General features: G+C 54.9%; 1 protein-coding gene across 1 annotated transcript in view; it reads right to left on the reverse strand.

The window, feature by feature from the left end:
- RPH3A (rabphilin 3A) overlaps positions 1 to 2,272 on the reverse strand; it is a 20,732-nt gene extending 18,460 nt beyond the window's left edge. The window contains 1 exon segment of the mRNA XM_087913460.1: positions 2,150 to 2,272. Within this exon segment, the coding sequence (XP_087769586.1) occupies positions 2,150 to 2,226 (77 nt within the window). The 5' untranslated portion in view covers positions 2,227 to 2,272.
- Positions 2,273 to 17,754: the final 15,482 nt, after the last annotated feature.

Genomic DNA, 17,754 nt, shown 5'->3' on the forward strand with positions numbered 1-17,754 from the left:
GGGCGTGGCTTAGCTCAACTGTTCTGTACTAAAGCTGCTTGGTGCTCTGAAACTAAAACTGAAACCGAATCTCCCCTCCTCTGCTTGTGTTTTGCATTTGGAAGAGATTTCTTTTCAGGTGGGAAGAGGGAGTAGAACTCCTTAGCATCAGAGCGTGTCAATAATATAGGAAATACTCATGTTGAGACGGTCATTTGGAAAAAAATTTTCTTAGTGACCCCCTAGAAGCCAAGAGGAATATACGGGCCAAATTTCAAGTTTGTAAGTTTTACGGTTCTGGAGGTTTTGTGATGATGCGTGAGTGGTATTTCGCTCTTCTATATATAGATTTAATATCATGTTTCTTAACCACCTTAAAACCTGGATTCATAGGGCGCTTTCGGTGCCGGTCCATATGACCAGAAGGCATCTGAGCAGCCTGCAGAGAACTTCCCCCCCCTTCCGAAGGAGACTCCCCAGGAGGGGCCCAGCCTGCCCAAGGCCCTTCCTACTAGCTGTGGCTCCTAGGTGTGGCACATGGGATTCGCTGCATAAGGTTGGCCTTGAGGGCCCCCTCCTGGGGGACATCATCTTCCGGAACAGGGCTTGTTGAAAAGACCCAACCACCGGTACCGCCGATCCATTCAGGCTGCCACCAGCTGCTGGGGCTCCAGAAACAGGAAAAAGCTTGCTTGGGTTTGCCAAGTGTTAAAATAAGGGTTGTGCCTCCGAAGCCAGTTCCTTTAATCATCTGTTTGTCCTCTTCAAATAATAAGCCAGCATTTTTGGCTCACGGTGTTGTATAAATCAGCCGGCTTCGTTTCCTGACACTGGCAGGCTATATTTTGCTAAATAATAAAAAGGAATTTGCGTGCGTCGGGTGATCCTCTCCGAGGGATTGCAGAAAACAGGCTCGCTGCAATTCAAGGGAATCAGGACGAGACTAAGGGAAACATATAAGTATATATATATCTATATATATCTATATACCTATATCTATATTTGATGGGAAAGACCCTATGGGCAACTGCTCCCTTTTTGAAAATGCCAGAAATTTTATAGAGTGCAGGAACTAAAGCCTAATCGCAAAAGTATTGGCAAAGGAATAGCAACCCTAAAAATAATAACAATAATAATACTAATGGAACTGAGGTTTCGATGGGCCCAAATTCACCAGCAACGAATGTCAAGATACCCGCAGAGCCATGGCTCCAGCAGCCAAATCCCTCTGGGCTGTGCCCTGCCCTGCCTGCCCCCCCCCCCCCCGCCGCCGCCAGTGACCTGCAAGCAATTTAAAACCTAATGAATTCCCTCCCACCCACCCCTCATATGTCTTCTCCTCCCTTCTCCGCAGGCCATTAACATCCAGGCAGTTGATCAGAGAGCAAAGAGTTCTTGTGCAGAGCCAGAGATGCATATATTATTTAAATTCCTGGAATTGAATTCAGGCACTAAATCCAGGAGTGAGGCGAGGTAGAACAGGCGCTTCAGGGTGGAAATTAACAGAATGAATTCAATTATGTGGGGCAAAGCCGGTCAGCGAGATGCGGAGGTCCAACAAGGAGGCGCTGATTAATGCGCAGACAAGCCCTGGGCTGGGAGGGCGGCCTTGGGGCGCGGGCACCCATCTTACGATTGGAAAGGAGCAGAGGGTGTGGGGTGGTGGTGGAAAGAGGATCTGGATCCCCTGGCTGACAATCCTGGGGGTGGAAGGGGTCCTTGAGGTCATCGGGTCCAGCCTTCGGTTTGGTGCAGGAGCATAGCCGGAGCATCTAAAGCAGGGTGGGGCTTTGTGGCAACTTTAGGAGCTGTGCGCTTCCAACTTCCGGAATTCCTGAGTCCAGGAGTCGTGAAGTTGCCTCCGTCGCCCGCCCCTGAAAGAGAGGCCTCTCTACCCCTCCCCTTGGAAACCCCCAGCCTCGGAGACCCCACCGGTTCTCTGGCGCCAGGACCTCCAGCTCCTTCATGGGACCCCTAACCCCCATGAAACCACCCGTAGCGTCCCAAAAGACCCTTTGCTTTGGTCTTTTGTGCGCTCTGCACAACCGTGGTGAGCCCAGCGTGTGAAGCCACCCGACTAATTCAGGGCGCCAGGGTTACCCAAACCAAGGCTTAGTGGGGCGTGGACACCCAGCTGCCAAAGGGAACTCTACGGACAGAGCCTGCTCACCTGCTCTGAAGAGCCCCCTGCCGGTCGCTCTGATACCCCCACTGACTGGGGCTGCTGCTGACTGCCGTGTCCGTCATGGTCTAAGTCAGGAGAGTCTGAAAAACAAAAGATTCGCAAGTTTGAAGCGGGAGGAGGAAGAGGAGGAGGAGTTGGCCATCCCAGGAAAGGCATATCCGGATCTCTCCACTTTTGGGGCCACCTGCAGCGGTGCTCTCCTTCCCATGCACCCAAAGATCCCAGATGCGGCTGTGGTGGAAGGTAGCCTGGATTCCCAGGAGGGAGGGGCTGCCTTCCAGAGAGCAAAGCATGAGAGAATTTGGTTGGCAGAAAAGGGTTCAGACGGCTCCTCCCCAGCAGTTCCCAGGGTATCAATAGCTGCTGGAGTCTGGCAAGAGTCTGTCTAAAGGCAAAACACAATAAGGAAACTACTCTGAAGCCACGCCATGTGGTCTTCCTTGGGGCCGGACACCCTGTGAGTGAAACATCCCTGGTGCCACCAAGAGCCAACCGAAAACATCCCGAGCTGGGACGCAAGGGGCGGTTCTCTTTTCTGCCCGCATTGGGGCATCCAGCCATTGCAAGGAGAAAGGGTTTCCCAGTAGACTACTCTTGCAAATGGATTCCTGCTGCATGCCAACTCGCTTGCCACTGGAAATGGGCCAGCAGCATGGCACTTTAGCAATCAAACTGGGAGAGTTGGAACAGGCCCCCTGGCTCCCTTTGGCTCCCTTCCACCATCCATCATTCCCGGTTCTGGTGCCTCAGCAGAACTCGGGCAGTCCTTTTGCACAGCCTCCCAACTGTTAATTTTCTAAATGGCTCAGAATGTCTCTTTCTTCAATGTCATTTCTTCTTTGGCCCCCATTTCCCAGCAACCGCGGCGCCTTTAGGACGGAATCACCAAATGGTAGCCCTTGGGGCTGTGTGGGGATTTCTGCCTTTGCGGGGCTTTTTTACACCTGGCTGGTCCTAAAAAAACACACCTGCAGCCTGCCCAGGTCCCCCTCGAGGGTCAGTGAGCCATGGCTCTGCCCATGAAACGGGCCCGGTGACCTCTGCCAGCCGGAGGCTCCCTGGAGACTGCGGTCCCCGTCATCACCCGGGCAGCTCTTCCCTGCTCACCCAGCACCCCTCCAAATTTAAGAGGAATAAAGAGCCACCAATAGGTCTTTGGCCCCCAAGGAGAGGGGGACGAATAGCCACTTTCCAAAAAGAATTTGCCTGCCTTGTGTTTCCAAACGGCGATCTGACATTCCCGCGGAGAGCCAGCCGGGCAACCAGGAGCGGGAGGCAGGTCCATTGTTGGGCTTTGAAGACACAACACACAGTCGTGTTGCTTATCTAACTCCATCAACAGTTTCTGGGCTGGCTGGAGAGCATTGGAAAAAACAGCCAAGTTTCCCCTAAGTCAGGGGTCCACTGGCTGAGGAATTATGGGAGTTGAAGTCCACAAGTCTTCAAGTTGCCAAGGTTGGAGACCCCGGCTCTAAGTAACTCATTCCAGGCCTGCGGGGAAGCAGCAGACCTGGGAAGAGACCCGCCCAATTCCTGCAGGGGAGAAGGGCAAAAGGGTTGGAGGGCTCCGGGGAGGCAGGCAGCTCCAGGCAGAGGCTCCAGAGCTGGGAGGGAGGCAGGGCGCTCTGCAATGCAGCTCTCTTCCACCCTGATCAGGGGGAGCAGAGAAGGTGGCCACGGATGCACGCCACGAAGGAGGCCGTGTGGGGCTTCTTTCGGCCCTGCCTGCTTTACCCGGTTCTCTTTAAAAGGGGCGGGGGGATGGGGGGAGAACCTACTGAGAAACTTCAAAGTACCACTGACCTGAAAGGACAGGAAGGGAAGAGACGGACGGAAGGGAGTAGAGGAAGAAAGAAACAGGGAGAAAGACGGAGGTAGAGAAATCTCTCCGTCTTTCCTCCCCCTTCCCTCCGCCTCCTCCCTTCCCGTTTCCTGAGCGCATTTCAGAATTAATGACAGGCGGGTCCTTTCCCTTGTTGGAAGAAGAGCGAGACACAGAGATGGACAGATTCAGATCGCATTTATTTACATAAACCAAGAGGTGGGGGTGGGGTGGGGGTGAGGGGAGGCATCCCTTCCCCCCCTTCTTCTTCTCTGACCCCAATTCAAACCATCCAAGCTTTTTCCGCCAGCATTCTGAGCTCTTTCCAACACGTGGCCAGGAAATCACCTGTAAAGCCTTCTGCTGTTGGCAGAGGCGATTTGGCAGAGGGAGGGAGGGTGGAATGGCTTCCGAGCCCCCCCCCAACCCTCCCCTGCCAACTCTTAAAACATTTATTCTCTTGGGGGGCTGAAGGAGCCCACAGCTGTCCTAAGGACGCCCTGCCGTTCCCCATCAGCCATTTCGTAAGCTGTGGTCCTCCTTCAACCGGTCTCTCCCAAAGCCTCCCTCTTTGAACCAGGCTGCTCTCTGGCTTTGACATCCCAATTAAAACCAGTGTGGAAATGCCCCGACCCCACCATCCCCTAACCCCCTTTTGCAGGATGCTGACAAGGAAGAGAAGCACGGAGTTAACTGCACTGTAAATTACACCCAATTCGCCAGAGAACCGACTGGGGGCACGAAGGGCGTGTCAGTTCATTTCTCCACCAACTCATCACTTCGTTCACCCCAGTTCACCCCAAAAGTCCCCAGCTCTTCTTCCTCTCCCCCACAGAGAAAGGGCAGAGGGGCTGCAGCTGAGCTTTGCTCAGTGACAAAGGGTGGGGAGACGTCTGCGTTCTTCTGCGGGGCTTCTGAAGTGAGCCAACGGCCCTTCCTTCCTTCCTTGCATCAACAGATAGATAACGAACGCAAGCCGAAGGGGAGGAAGAAGGCAGGGTGGGAGAGAAACCGGGGGTCTCTTTTCTGCCTCTCCACAACCCCAGGAAGGGACTTGGAGGAGGGGCCGGCAAGGGAATCGCAGCAAGGCTGCCTCGGGGCAGAGGGGAAGGCCAGGACCAGGATGGTGGAGAAGGCCCCATGGCTGAATCAGAGGGGAGCTGTCCAAGGTAACCAAGGATAGAATATCTGCAATCAGTGGCAGCTCCTTTCACACTTTATTGGGTGCCCAGGTCTCAAACAGCCCCCACCCTTTTCTGGAGAGCCCCCTTACCACAATAGACCCCTCTCTGTTTGCATTCGGGCTGGCTGACCCTCCCACCCCCCTGCCCACAAGTCTGCCCGCGGCAGCCACACTCAAGGCTGGCTAGGCGTGCCAAAAACTCACCCGCTGCCTAATTACCCATTCCTGAGAAGTTGCTCCGCCTTCGGCTGCAGGAGCTCTGAAAACTGAGCTGCTTCCAGAGAGGGGAAGAAATTAAATCCAGTGGCCCAATTTCTCCGCGGAAGAGAGCCTCCCTCGGCCTGCCTCTGCCCAAGAGCTGCTTGGCACCCATTGTCTTGCACTCAGGAAGAGGGAATCAAACTGCTAGCTATGCTCGTTTGCCCGAGAGGAAGGAGAGCTCCAGCCGGACGCAAAGTCAGCATGCTTTGCGGTGCCTAAACCAGGGAAATTCTAAGCAACAGTTGCCAACATAGCTGTTCCACAATATCTACAACAAATCCACTCCTCCTCTTCCTTTTCTTTCCTTTCTTCCACCCTTTCTTCCACGCTTCCTTCCTTCCTTCCTTCCTTCCTTCCTTCCTTCCTTCCTTCCTTCCATCCATTCCTTTCCTTCCATCCTCTCCCTTCCTTCCTTCCATCCATCCTCTCCTTCCTTCCTTCTTCCTTCCTTCCTTCCTTCCTTCCTTCCTTCCATCCACTTTCTTCCCTTCCCTTCCGTTGCATGAAGAATTCAACCCTGCTTTCTCCAATTCTGTTCTCCTTCTTCAACCCCTCACCCCAGCTAGTCATCATTCCAGTCCACTTTTCGACCTCCTCCCTTGAAGGCACCTTCAATCTTTCCATTCCAGGAGGCACCCCTGTCCCCCCCCCAGGCAACCACCAGCCCCCCTGCACACACCCCTTTCCTCCCTCTTCAGCGCCTGACCTGTTTCCCCTTTCTTGCTATCCCTAGGTCCTATCTAGAGCAAATCTCTTTGTGGTGTGGTGTGGTGTGGTGTGGTGTGGTGTGGTGTGGTGTGGTGTGTGTGTGTGTGTGTGTGTGTGTGTGTGTGTGTGTGTGTGTGTGTGTAGGGCTGGTGGAAGAACCATGTCACTAGCAGGAGAGGCCTGGAAGCACCAAAAGAGCCTCCCTTCCCCCTTCAGGAGGGGCCATGCACCCCCTGAGCTTGTTTGCAGGCGGTCAATTCCTGGAGCAGGAAAATGTCTCCCTTGCAGGGCAAACCCATTCTCCCCCTCCCCCACAAGGATCTCGCTTGTCTTCCTGCTGCATTTCCTGGGTGGGTGGGGTGGGGGGGGGGGAGGCAAACAAGATCCCCTCTGGATTGTGATGTGTGCTTCAACTGTGAATGGAGGGAGAATATGGCCGCCTTGCCTTCAGTGGGCCACGGGTGGCTTCTGGGAAGCCCACAAAGAGGCCTTCTCCACTATTTATCCCTCGAGTCTGGGTGCTTCAGCCCCGGTGGCGGAGGAGGCTCCGCTGCGCAACGGCTCGCTTTCCAGAGGGGACCTGCCAGGGCTCCTTCCTCTCAAGGCTACATTTAATCTAGGAGAGCCTCTTGCGCTACCCGGTCCTTTCTCCTCTGCCCTGGCGGCTGTGGTACGAGCGGCCTTCAACAGGCCTCGGGGTTGACCAACATGGCCAAGACAGCGATCCACACTCAGGGTCTACAACAGAGGTCCCCAGACTTGGCCACTTGAAGACTTGTGGACTTCAACTCCCACAAGTCTTCAAGTGGCCAAGTTTGGAGACCCCTGGTCTACACCCTTCCCAACCACCATCCCCACCAAGAGAGGTTCTTTCCCCCAAGTAGGGAGGCAGCTGCCCCAGAGCACGAAGACCAGAGTTGGGGGGTGCCAACCTGTATATCCACCAAGCAAGCCGGCTTCGCAACAGGACCCCATCCAGTCTGGGGGACCGAATTGGCCTGAACTGCCCTCAAGGCAGGAAGACCCTTTTTTTCTTTCCCCAAATTTCTCTATTGCACCTTTTGGTTCTGGTTTCAGGTTCACCCAGCAGAAGCTGCTACAGTAGCCCCGCCGTCTCTTCGGACCCTCGTTCCAGGCCTCTCTTGCCCTGGGCCTCCTTCGCCCTCTGCATTTTCTGCCCCTCACCCAGACGGGCGTCCCTCCTTTCCCCGTGGGGAAGAAGCCCCCCGCCCCCAGCAGCCTCACCATGGCAACCGCCCCTCCGGGGAAGATGCACCGGCTCCACCAGGCTGATGGAAAAGCTGTCAGAAACAATAAACTTGCTGACAGCCACAAATCCCTTTTCGGGGACGTTGAATAGCCCTGGGTGAGATTTTGCAGTTGGCTGAAAAGAGGCCACCTGTTTGTGTGGCATTTCCTCCGCCCCCCCCCCTTCCCCCCTCCCGGCAGCTTCCTCTGCACCAATTCTGCATCCGTGCCTGGATCTCTCTCCTCCGAGAGCAATTCCTTCTCTCAGATCGCAGCCCCCGCCCTGGGACGAAATACCTGGGCCTCCCCAACCAGGTCGTGGTTATCCTTTTCGCCCTTCGGCTCGCTTTAGCCTGTAGAAACAGAGGAGCAAAGGACCCTTCCTCTCCTTTGGTTGGGGGGCCCCTGTTCAACCCCTCGGCTCTCGGAGCAGAGGCAGCTTCCATGGAAGGGCCTTTCTTCTCCCGTCTTGTCTACGGTTTGATGCTCCGGTCCTGGAAGTTTATTTTTGGCTTTGCACCTCACACCTTCTGGGTGCAACGGGGGTGGGTTTTACGAAAGCAAACCAAGCCTCAGAACCTGCTTTCGAACTGACCCACCGGCATCAAGGAAGAAAATCCAGGTACAGCCCGGCCAAAATTTGCTCCTTTGCAGAGCCTGGCGGGTTGGGGTGTATTTTGCAGGGAAGGCCACCAGGCAGATCTCCCTGAATTCGGCGCCTTGTTGTTCTCAGCCACAGGAAGAGCACCTCCGAGCGGCCCCGGGTCGCATCCTGAACGTTTCATCTTGGACCGCTGCTTCTCTCCCCACCCAGTTTCCATTTTTTTTCGTGATGGTGGAGGTGCGGTAGATACCCCGTACTGCCTCTGACCCCAAGGCCTGCTTTGGACAGCTGCCCCCTGCGATCCAGCGGTCAAGCGATGAGTCCGGGGTTCCAAATGTCAGTCGTGGGAGACGCTAAGATGGAGGCCGACTCCAGTCTTGCGAGCATAAGTGAGGTCACGCAAGCTTACCCTTCGGCTAAAGCAGGGGTCTCCAACCTTAACAACTTTAAGCCTGGAGGACCTTAAAAGAATTCTGGGAGTTGAAGTCCTCCAGGCTTAAAGTTGCTAAGGTTGGAGACCCCTGGTCTAAAGGAGAGGTCTAAAAAGTAAAGCAAGTCAGTAGAACCTTTGTGAGCAAAAGCAGAATTATCCCAAAAGCAGCCAAGAGAAAAACAGCAAAAGGCTTCCCCAGGTGGGGCTGAACTCCAGCCAGCTCAGCCGAAGGGAAACTGGAGTAGTTCAACCACCGCTGACGTTTTCTGCCCTTCTGGTCAAGCCAGACCCAAAAAATGAGGGAGAGTTGAGCCCTGCCTTGGTCCAGAAAAGCACAGTCTGTCCTGTGCATCCACCCCACTGCCCTTCTCGTAGCCTCAGTTGCCCTGTCTGTAAAATGGGGGTGATTGTGATGTGCTCTGCTGGCAGCTCAGTGGAAAATAAACAGCTTTTCCTTCCTCTCCCTCAAGCTCAGGTTTTTACCGATGGAAACACACAACCATTAAAGAGGAGATTCCTCCGGGAAAAAGCCCCTTGGAAGACTGAGGGGGCCTGGTGGCGGGTGGGGGGAGATTTTTGACAGGGTGGGGATGCCCGGCACCGGCTAACAAGCTTCCTCCATTTCCACCACCCGACATGCGGAAACCTCAGGCAACAAGGGGGAGTGGAAATGTCACTGCTCATCCGGAAATGGGTTTGAGCCCCGTTCTTGGCTGACAGGCAGCATTGCAGGAGTTTCCCCCTTTTAAAAGGCAAATAAAAACAGGTTTGGCGCCCGGCGACTCTCCATTCCCTGAAAAGGAGGAAGTCTGTGCGAATTCAAACTGGACACGGGTGCAGCAGAGGGCGTTTCAAAGCGGGTGCAACCGGGTGAATAACCCCCCAGCCGGCTGGGAACTGCGGTTGCCCCCCCCTTCCCAAACCGCACACGGCTGAGACGTGCCAATGAGAATAAGGACGGAGCCCAGGAGGGTTTAAATCGCCAGGCTCCCCTGGCGTTCAGCACTTCTCCACCCGGCTGGCTGGGGAACGCTGGGAGTTGAAGTCCAGGCCTCTTAAAGTCGCCACGGTGGGGGAACAACGTTCTGAGTCATTAGGAAGCAAAGGTGCATGAGTCAAACGCCTGGGGAGGAAGCTCTCTGCACATGTTCAGAGGCCTTTGCAAGGTAGAAGCCATCCAAAACTCAAAATGATCTTTGGAGAAATGTTGCCCCATCCCAGTCCTGCCCGTTAAAGAGCATCCGAACCAAAAGGACTTTAGGGACCATGCAGGCCCCCGAGCTGGCCGGGACCCCTCCCCATCCAGGCCAGCCTCTAGCACAAGAAGCAAGTGCTGGCTGGGAATTCTGTTCTGTGCTTCCAGCCTCCCCGCCGTGGAGAGGAGCGTGGTAGGCGGTGGGACCGGATGGGCATCCCTGCCTTTCGTCCCTACACTTCGTGACCCCAAACCGGTGCCTCCTTCACCCTCTCACCAGACTCACTTCCTCCCCTAGGATGCCCTTCATTGTGGGGGGGGGGAGGAGAGAGACCCTGGGGTGGGGACAGCCATGGTCCCGTCTAAGAATCCGCAGGGAAGTTTCAACCACTCTTGCCGGACACAAAACAGACCCCGTTGCTTGTTCTCCTCCCCCTGGCAGGAGCCCCCCAACCTTCCCCACTGCCACACCCCAGTGGAGAAACGGCTCTCCCCACAAGAGGTTTCTTCTGGCCCCATAGAAAAGGGGAACACGGCTCTCTGCCCCTCTCCCCCCCGCCCCGGTTGCTCCCCCACGAAGCCCGGCTTGTTGTTCAGGATGTCCCAGCCGGGCCCCCCCGCAACCCTGCAGTGCCTCTTCCCCTTCCAGAGAGGGGGCTGCAGGAAAGGCCCCACCAGGGCCGAGGACCCCTCTCCGAAGCAGTGCCCCTCCTCATTATTTCAAAGCCTTCTGGGCTCCGAGAGCCAAGCAGCTCCGGCTTCCTCCCAAGCCCAAGTCCACGTGCTCCACAGGAGATGGAGCAGCCAGGGCAGCTGCTCCGGCCCCTCCTCACCCCGTCCTGCCAGGCTTCGGCTCCCTGGCCCCAGATCCCAGCTGGCCCCCCTGCACCCCGCAGCCCTTCCGAGTTCAGGCCGGGGGTCCTCTGCGCATAGAACGCCACGCTCTCTTCCTCCTGGCCCGAGGGTGGCCAGCCAGATGTGCCCAGGACAAAGGAACCTGAACCAGTCGGTCAGCTGGAGCACAGGCTCAACTTTGCCCGGCCTGAGGGCGCCACGTCCACTGGAAAGCCCGGTGGTGCCAACGGCAGGACTGACCGGGTGGTGCGTCCGATAGCGGGACGGGGGTGGAGGGAGGCTGAACATCGTTCCCCCCACCAACAAACAGGACCTTTCAAACCTTTCTAGGCCAGCCCACGTCTGTCTCTCCTGGGGAGTTGCACTTTGCGCCACCCACACCCCAGGCAGCCTTACCTGAGGAAAAGCCAAGCGCTCTCTGCGGTTCAGCCGCAGGAATTTCCCCCCGGAGCTGAGCTCCTCCTGAGCTCCGGTGCCAAAGCTGCTTGTCGGCGGAACAAAAGAGCCCTACAGGAGGAGGACGCACGCGGGTCTGCCTGCTGTATTTCCAGCCAGCTACGAGAATGCCCAGCCAAGGAGTGACAGAGGGAAGGAAGGAGGGAAGGAAGGAGGGAGGGAGGGAGGGAGCACGCACATATGCGTGCCTGTCTCTGTCGCTCAACGCCTTTTGGTGGTGCAGCTGTGGAGTGAGGCTCTCCCCTCCCTCGGACGGCCTGCGCAAGGCTGCTGGCCCAGTGATCAATACCACGCTGGCTTGGTCCAAGAACTGCTGGACTGGGAGGGAAGGGGAACTGGAACGCAAGAGCCAAAGGCTTGGGGCAAAGGGGGAGTCGGGGAGGGAACGGCCAGAGACTGACCTCAATCCAACCATGCTTGCAGTGACATTAGTGGAGCGGGAATGTGAAATGTCACTCACAGCGCATGGGGGACCAGGCAGGCAGCATGTTTCGCACATCGGAATTTGCAGTGTCCTGCAACCCATTTTCCACCAGGGATCTGGCAGCCTGCAATCGCAGAGCTGTTTAGCCTTCCGTTTGGTCTTAAAAACGCCCAGGAAATCATCTCCGGCTCCCTCCGGCCCGAACCGAGAGGGCCAGTGTGAGGCAGAACTTGGGCTGACCCGCCCTGGGAGCCTCCTTGCAAAAGGCTCTTTACAACCAGAGAGGAGGCGAGGGTTGACGATCCTCCCCACCACCAAGCATATGCAGAGGGAAGACCGAGACGAGGGCTTGGCCTAAAGGGTCAAAGCCAACTTTGCACTGGGCACCGTTGCAGGTTTACAAATATGAGGCATAGTTTGAAAGCCGACCTGGGCTAGGCCGGGGACCCCAAGTAGGAAGGAAAACGGGGGTCACTGACAGACCCGAGAGAAAAATCTCAGCTCTGCGTTGCCTCCGGCTTGGAGCCTCTGAGGGAAGAAGCCTTGCTCAGAATGGGAAGGAAGGTTTTCTATTTTTTTTTTAAAAAAAAAAGACTTGACATTTATTTGAACATCACCTGCAGCTTTCTGCCAGTGTAAACTTACCGCGTGAGCCATTCTGATTAAATTAGATGGTGCAAAGGAAGAGGAGATTTGTAAATTATATTGAAAGAATGACAGAGCTTGCCTCAAAATTAACCGTAAAGATACTGCTCTCTATGGCTTCACGAGTTTTTGATGCTTGCTAGCATTCCCCTCTTCAGAATTTAATCTAAATATATGCAGATATGTGACGGCAACGGAGACTGTGAAGACAATTACATTGAAACCTCTCCCATCAATAAAATATTCCCCGGGCAGCTTTTGAAATACAAAACACAATAACTGTATTGATACTCAACTTGACTGTTTGATCCAGAGAGAAAAAGCGAAATTCTATTTCATTCTTCCTTTAATGCCAAAGGGCTTCAAAGTCAGGGTTATTTAGAAGGAAGACAGTATGTCTAAATGCAAACAATGTAAGCTTCCTTCCGCTGACAAGGACGTAGTCGTAACGGCTATGTCACCTGCGCAAACACAGCAAGGATTTGTAGGTCTTTTCCTGGTGTTTAAGGGTGAGGGGCAGGGTATTCTGCACCCTCTCTTCCTTAGGCCCTTTACAGAAACCCTCCCTCAATCCCAGGCTTCATTAACAGAGGAATGGAATCAAGATCGTGTAAAGGTCTACTACCGCTTTATAAGGCCTTAGTAAGGCCACACCTGGAATACGGCATCCAGTTTTGTTCGCCATATTATAAAAAAGATGTTGAGACTCTGGAAAGAGTGCAGAAAAGAGCAACGAAGATGATTAGGGGTCTGGAGGCTAAAACATACAACGAATGGTTGCAGGTTCCGGGTATGTCTAGTCTAGTGAAAAGAAGGAATTGGGGTGCAGCAATGTTGCAATATTTGAGGGGCTGCCACAAAGAAGAGGGGGGCAACTTATTCTCCAAAGCCCCTGAGGGCAGGACAAGAAACAACGGATGGAAACTCATCGAGGAGAGATACAATCTAGAACTAAGGAGAACGTTTCCTGACAGTGGAAGGGAAGTTGTGGCTGCTCCATCACTGGAGGTCTTCAAGAAGAGATTGCACAGCCATCTGTCTGAAAGGGTATAGGCCCTACTGCTTGAGGAGGGGGTTGGAAGGTCCCTCCCACCCCTCTTATTCTGTTATTCTTTCCATGCCCGAATCAATTCAGAACCACCGTATTTTGGGGGAAGCCACGGGTGACCCACAGAAGGGGCCTGGATGGCCCGGCCTTGTTTCAGCACCAAGGACAGCGGTTCCATAGGCCCCCAAGGGCTGGCCATGTTTCCCCCCCAAGCAACGGAGGAGGCCGGCTTGGCTCCAGGCGGCCCTCGGCTGGAGACCACAGGGGAGCCCCAGATTTCTGTGGCTAAGCGAGGCGTTTAAGTGAGTTTTGCCCCGTTTTACGACTTTTCTTGCCAGGATTGTTTAAGTGAATCCCTGCAGTTGTTAAGTTGTGACACGGTTGTTAAGTGAACCTGGCTTCCCCATGGACCCGGCTTCTGAGATGCAAGAGGGGGATCACGTCACCGGGGGACATGGCAACTGTCACAAATACAAGTCAGTGGCCAAGTGTCCACATTTTGTTCTTTTGACCGTGGGGAAGCTGCAACAGTCGTTGTGTGAAAAACGTTCCTAAATCCCTTTTTTTCAGTGCTGCTGTAACTTTGGTCAGTAAATGAACTGTTGCAAGTTGAGGACTAACTATAATAACAGCAGCAGCAGCAGCCATCCTCATTTATTAAATTTATATGCCACCCAAATCCAGCAATTCTAACCTGCTTAGGTTATCCTTTCAGGTCCCAAACCTTCCTCAAATTTCAATTTAACAGCTACACCCCAGCAGTCTTGGGTTGCAAAGGACCGCAGTTTTGTCTGAACACCCCACCCCCCCAAAGAAACCCCCCCAAAAACCCACAGCACGTTCCAGTGCATTCAAAACATCCCTGACAAGGAAACCAAATCTGTGGTCATTTCACACCCACGGCTGACCCATTTCATCGCAAGGTCTGTTAAGATACAACGTGATGGATATTTGGAAGCGATAATCCTCCTGCAGGCCTGTTGAATCAAGGTTCCACGATCATAATATTTATCTATCTATTGAGGCTCCCTTCCAGGCAGAATTCCAAGACTGCAGGTTTCTAGTAACTCCAGATAGGGAGGAGGAGGAGGAGGAGGAGGAGGAGGAGAAGAAAAGCTGGGGTGTGAGCCTCTCCCTCTGCCCGCAACTTAACTGCAGCCAGCCTTCAGCAGGTACGCATGACTGCGAAACCAGAGCCTGGAATTCAGCCGTGTCCCCATTCTGCCTTCATGCATGCAAAGATCTGTTTAGCTTCCTGTGGGGAGGGGGAGGGGGAGGGGGAGGAGGTTTGTTGGAGCTGATGGCTGGGAGGAAAACCTTTGGATCAGGGACACCTCACCCAACATCCCACCCTCTATTTTTAAGAGGGACGTGTTCTCATCCTTCCTGCCATTTGTTCTAAGGGAGGACGAGAGAGGTGTTGCTGGAAAGAACGGGTGCTTTTAATTTACCAGTGGCTAATTAGCCCTGCAAGAAAAATGGGGTATGCCACTGTGTTGTACCTACAAGGAGGAGAGAGGGGGAGGGGGATGGGCTCTGCCTGTGGGGAATTAGGGTGGGGGAGTTCATTTGTTCAGAAACGGAACCAACAGATGCGACGGAAGATAAAGTGCTACGATGCAGAAGGTAAAAACATTGGTAACAAGTGTATTTATAGCCGACCCCTGTTAATAAATAAAGCCCGAGCGGCGCAGTTTTATTAGGCTAGCGAGCAAAGGCTGGACTTGTAGAGGATTCCTGTTGATTTTTTCCTCCGTGAACCGCCTCGCTGGAGCATCTGTGAGCATCTGTTGCTGGCGCTATTATCTTCCCGAATTAACCTTCAGAGGAGGGGGGCAAGGCTGCGGCTGGTTCCTAAGGCGCGTCCCTCTGAATACAGACACGGCGGGACCGTTTTTACCGTCAGGATCTAAGGAGGAAGGTGGATTGCGCCGCCTTCTCCTCACCTTGGGTCTCTCGGAAAGGATGATGGCTTCGTTTCTTTCAACACTTGCCCGGAGATCGAGCGATACCCGACGCACGCATCCTGGCGGCTCACCAAGACTGAAGATGACCCAGCAAAAAAGGAACACGCGGCTCCTTCTTTGGGCCGCCCTCTGAAAAGGCCCCATCCAGCACCTGATGAACGCCTGGCTTCATTGGCGGGGGCGGCAAGGACCTTCCCTGGGGACTGCCCCCACCTTTTTTTGGGGGGGGGGGCGGGAATGTGCCTTGCAAAGCAACTGTGGCTCGCTGCAGAGAGCCGGCGGCTGGAGGGCTGCAATTAATTGGGAAGACAAGGGGACGCTAACCATGGCATCTCTCTCCCCTGGCGAGCAGATGATCCAATGCACGGCTGTCAGAAACCCTCCAATTTTGTGACGGATGAGGTCGAAAATGGACCTGCCCGCAGGTCAAAAAAAGCAGCCAACCCACCCATGGCTCCAGGCGTTGAAGTGGGTGAGGTTTGGTGCCGTGGAAGGACTCCCACAGGTGGGAGTTTCAATCCCTGCCCCAATAGCAGGGGCTCCAGGCGAGAGGGAGGGAGGGCCAGAGGGCACTTCCAGGCAGCTCTCTGGGCGGCAGAGGGAAGGGCTGGGCCCTCCGGCTGCTGGCAGCTCCGGGCAATGTGCCAGGCCCCTGAGATTTAGTGCCAAAGGGGTTTGGACGTGGGCTTCAACCATTTGCTAAGGACCTCTCCCTTCTCCCCTTCCCCTCTCCCCCAAACGCCCTTAAGAGGGGCGGGTTACTACTGTGGCAGCTTGCTTTTTAATAGCTCGGTCCAAAGGGGAGAGCAGGAAGCTTCGGACGGTGGAGACTTTGAAACAAGGAAAAGGCTGGTTTGGGGAGGGGTCCTTCCTCTCCCTCCATCCCTCCCCCCTCTCTTTGGGTGAAACACGGGCGCCCCTGATAATAATACCCAGGCTGTTTTGCTTATATGTTAATTCCCGGGCAGACGGGAAGAAGGCAATTAGGAGAGCCAATTAAACAGCTTTGTTGTTCACAACAAAGGCCCAAGCCAGCTCGCTCTTGTCCTCCTCGAAAAGCAGCAGCATCCGTGCAAAAATGGGAGGGGAGCAACGAACAGACGGGCTGCAGGGCCAAGAAACCGGGAGATTCTGCTCCAGGGGAAACAAACTCACTTAGGATCAGGTTTCTGACCAGACTGTCCTCCTGAGGTCTTAGGAAAACTCAAAGTAAGTTAGCAGGATGCCAACGGGGGCTTCGTTGCTCCAAGGAGATGCCACCAACTGTGGACGCATCTTGGGGGTATCATGGCTGGTGGGGAGAACGACCACCTCATTATGGTTTGAAGAGGGGGGCGAAATCACACGGTCTCATCTGGAGGCAGCGAGCATGTCCCTTGTCTGCATGAAGGATCGCTTTCTCCGGTCAAAACCGGCCACTGATGTCCTGAGGCCTTCTCCGTCTGTCGGAATTCAGCGTCCATCATCCTGGCCGGAGGGCTCACTCTGGAGCTTCAGTTGGCATCTTAACAAGAGCAAATCCAAGCTCTCTCCTGCAGCTTTCTCCAACTCTGTGTGTGTGCGTGTGTGTATGTGTGTGCGTGTGTGTGTGTGTGTGCGCGCGCGCCTGCTGAGATAACGCAAAGTGCAATTCATAAACTGGCTCCCCTCAGAACAGAAGCGGAGACTGACGAAGCTTCAATGATTTCCACAATTGGGAGCCAAGCGATGAGATCATCTTTCAAACTTGGGAGGGAGCAGCTGGAAGTGTCCGGACTCGGCCCCAACTCCTGGGTGGGTGTAACCCATGGGGGAGCCCCTTCCTTCTCCACCCAGGCCAGCAAAGGGAAGGGATTTCAAGGGGTGGAGAGAGGGAAGGCCCTTCAGGTGCAGAGGACCGTGGGGTGGGGGGTGGGGGTGTTAAGTAAGCTGCCCCAGGCCTTCAAAGCGAGGGCCAAGCAAGGCTTTTGGCTAACCCCGTTTCCCTCCTGCCTGGGGCGGGGTGGGCGGGGTGTGTGTGTGTGTGTGTGTGTGTGTGGCTGATTTGCAATTTCTTGACAAGGGACCGGAGGCCAGGAGCAAAGATGGCTCCCTCGCTTGCTGGAGAGATGCATTCGCTGGTGCAGGACTGCAGGCGTGGAAGGCTGCCACGATGCATCACCCCACACCAACCCACGCTGGCCTGGCCTCTTGGGAATCTGCTCCGCTTCCCCTGCCCGGCTGGAGGGAGGGGAGGCCCTGAGGGGCGGGGGGAGGACGCTCGGGATGCCCCGTCTGCCTTCCAGACAAATGGGAAGGGGGAAGCATCGGTTCCCAGGTTAAGCAGCCCAGATGAAAAATGGGGGTCAAGGTGGGAGGGGGAGAGGCAGAACAGAGCAGGAACAGGAGGATCTCCATGGTAACCGTGAGATGGCTGGGCTGCCGCTGGTCCTCGCTGATGCAGGGATGTGTCGGTCAGGGCGAGGAGGCGAAGAGAGGAATGGCACCAAGTCGGTGGAACTAGAGCAACTCTTAAAACCCAAAGGGAACCAGCTCAGGGACTAGAAGCACGCCGGGAATCCGGCAAACCAGATCTGGGGGGCTCCGATAACCCCCCACTCTTCGTTGCCTCAAAAACATCCGCTTGTTTCATCTCTCCCTTTCTAAAAACCAGACAGTTGGTCCTTCCGGACGTCGATGTTTAGTGCGCTTTGAGAACCAACCTCTCGTTCTTCCTCCCAAATTAAGAACAAAATGCTACCAAGCTGCCTTGGCCCCAGAGA

The sequence above is a fragment of the Pseudonaja textilis genome, chromosome 15 (assembly GCF_049901715.1).
Source record: "Pseudonaja textilis isolate UNSWEBS1 chromosome 15, rPseTex1.2, whole genome shotgun sequence".
Lineage (NCBI taxonomy): Eukaryota > Metazoa > Chordata > Lepidosauria > Squamata > Elapidae > Pseudonaja > Pseudonaja textilis.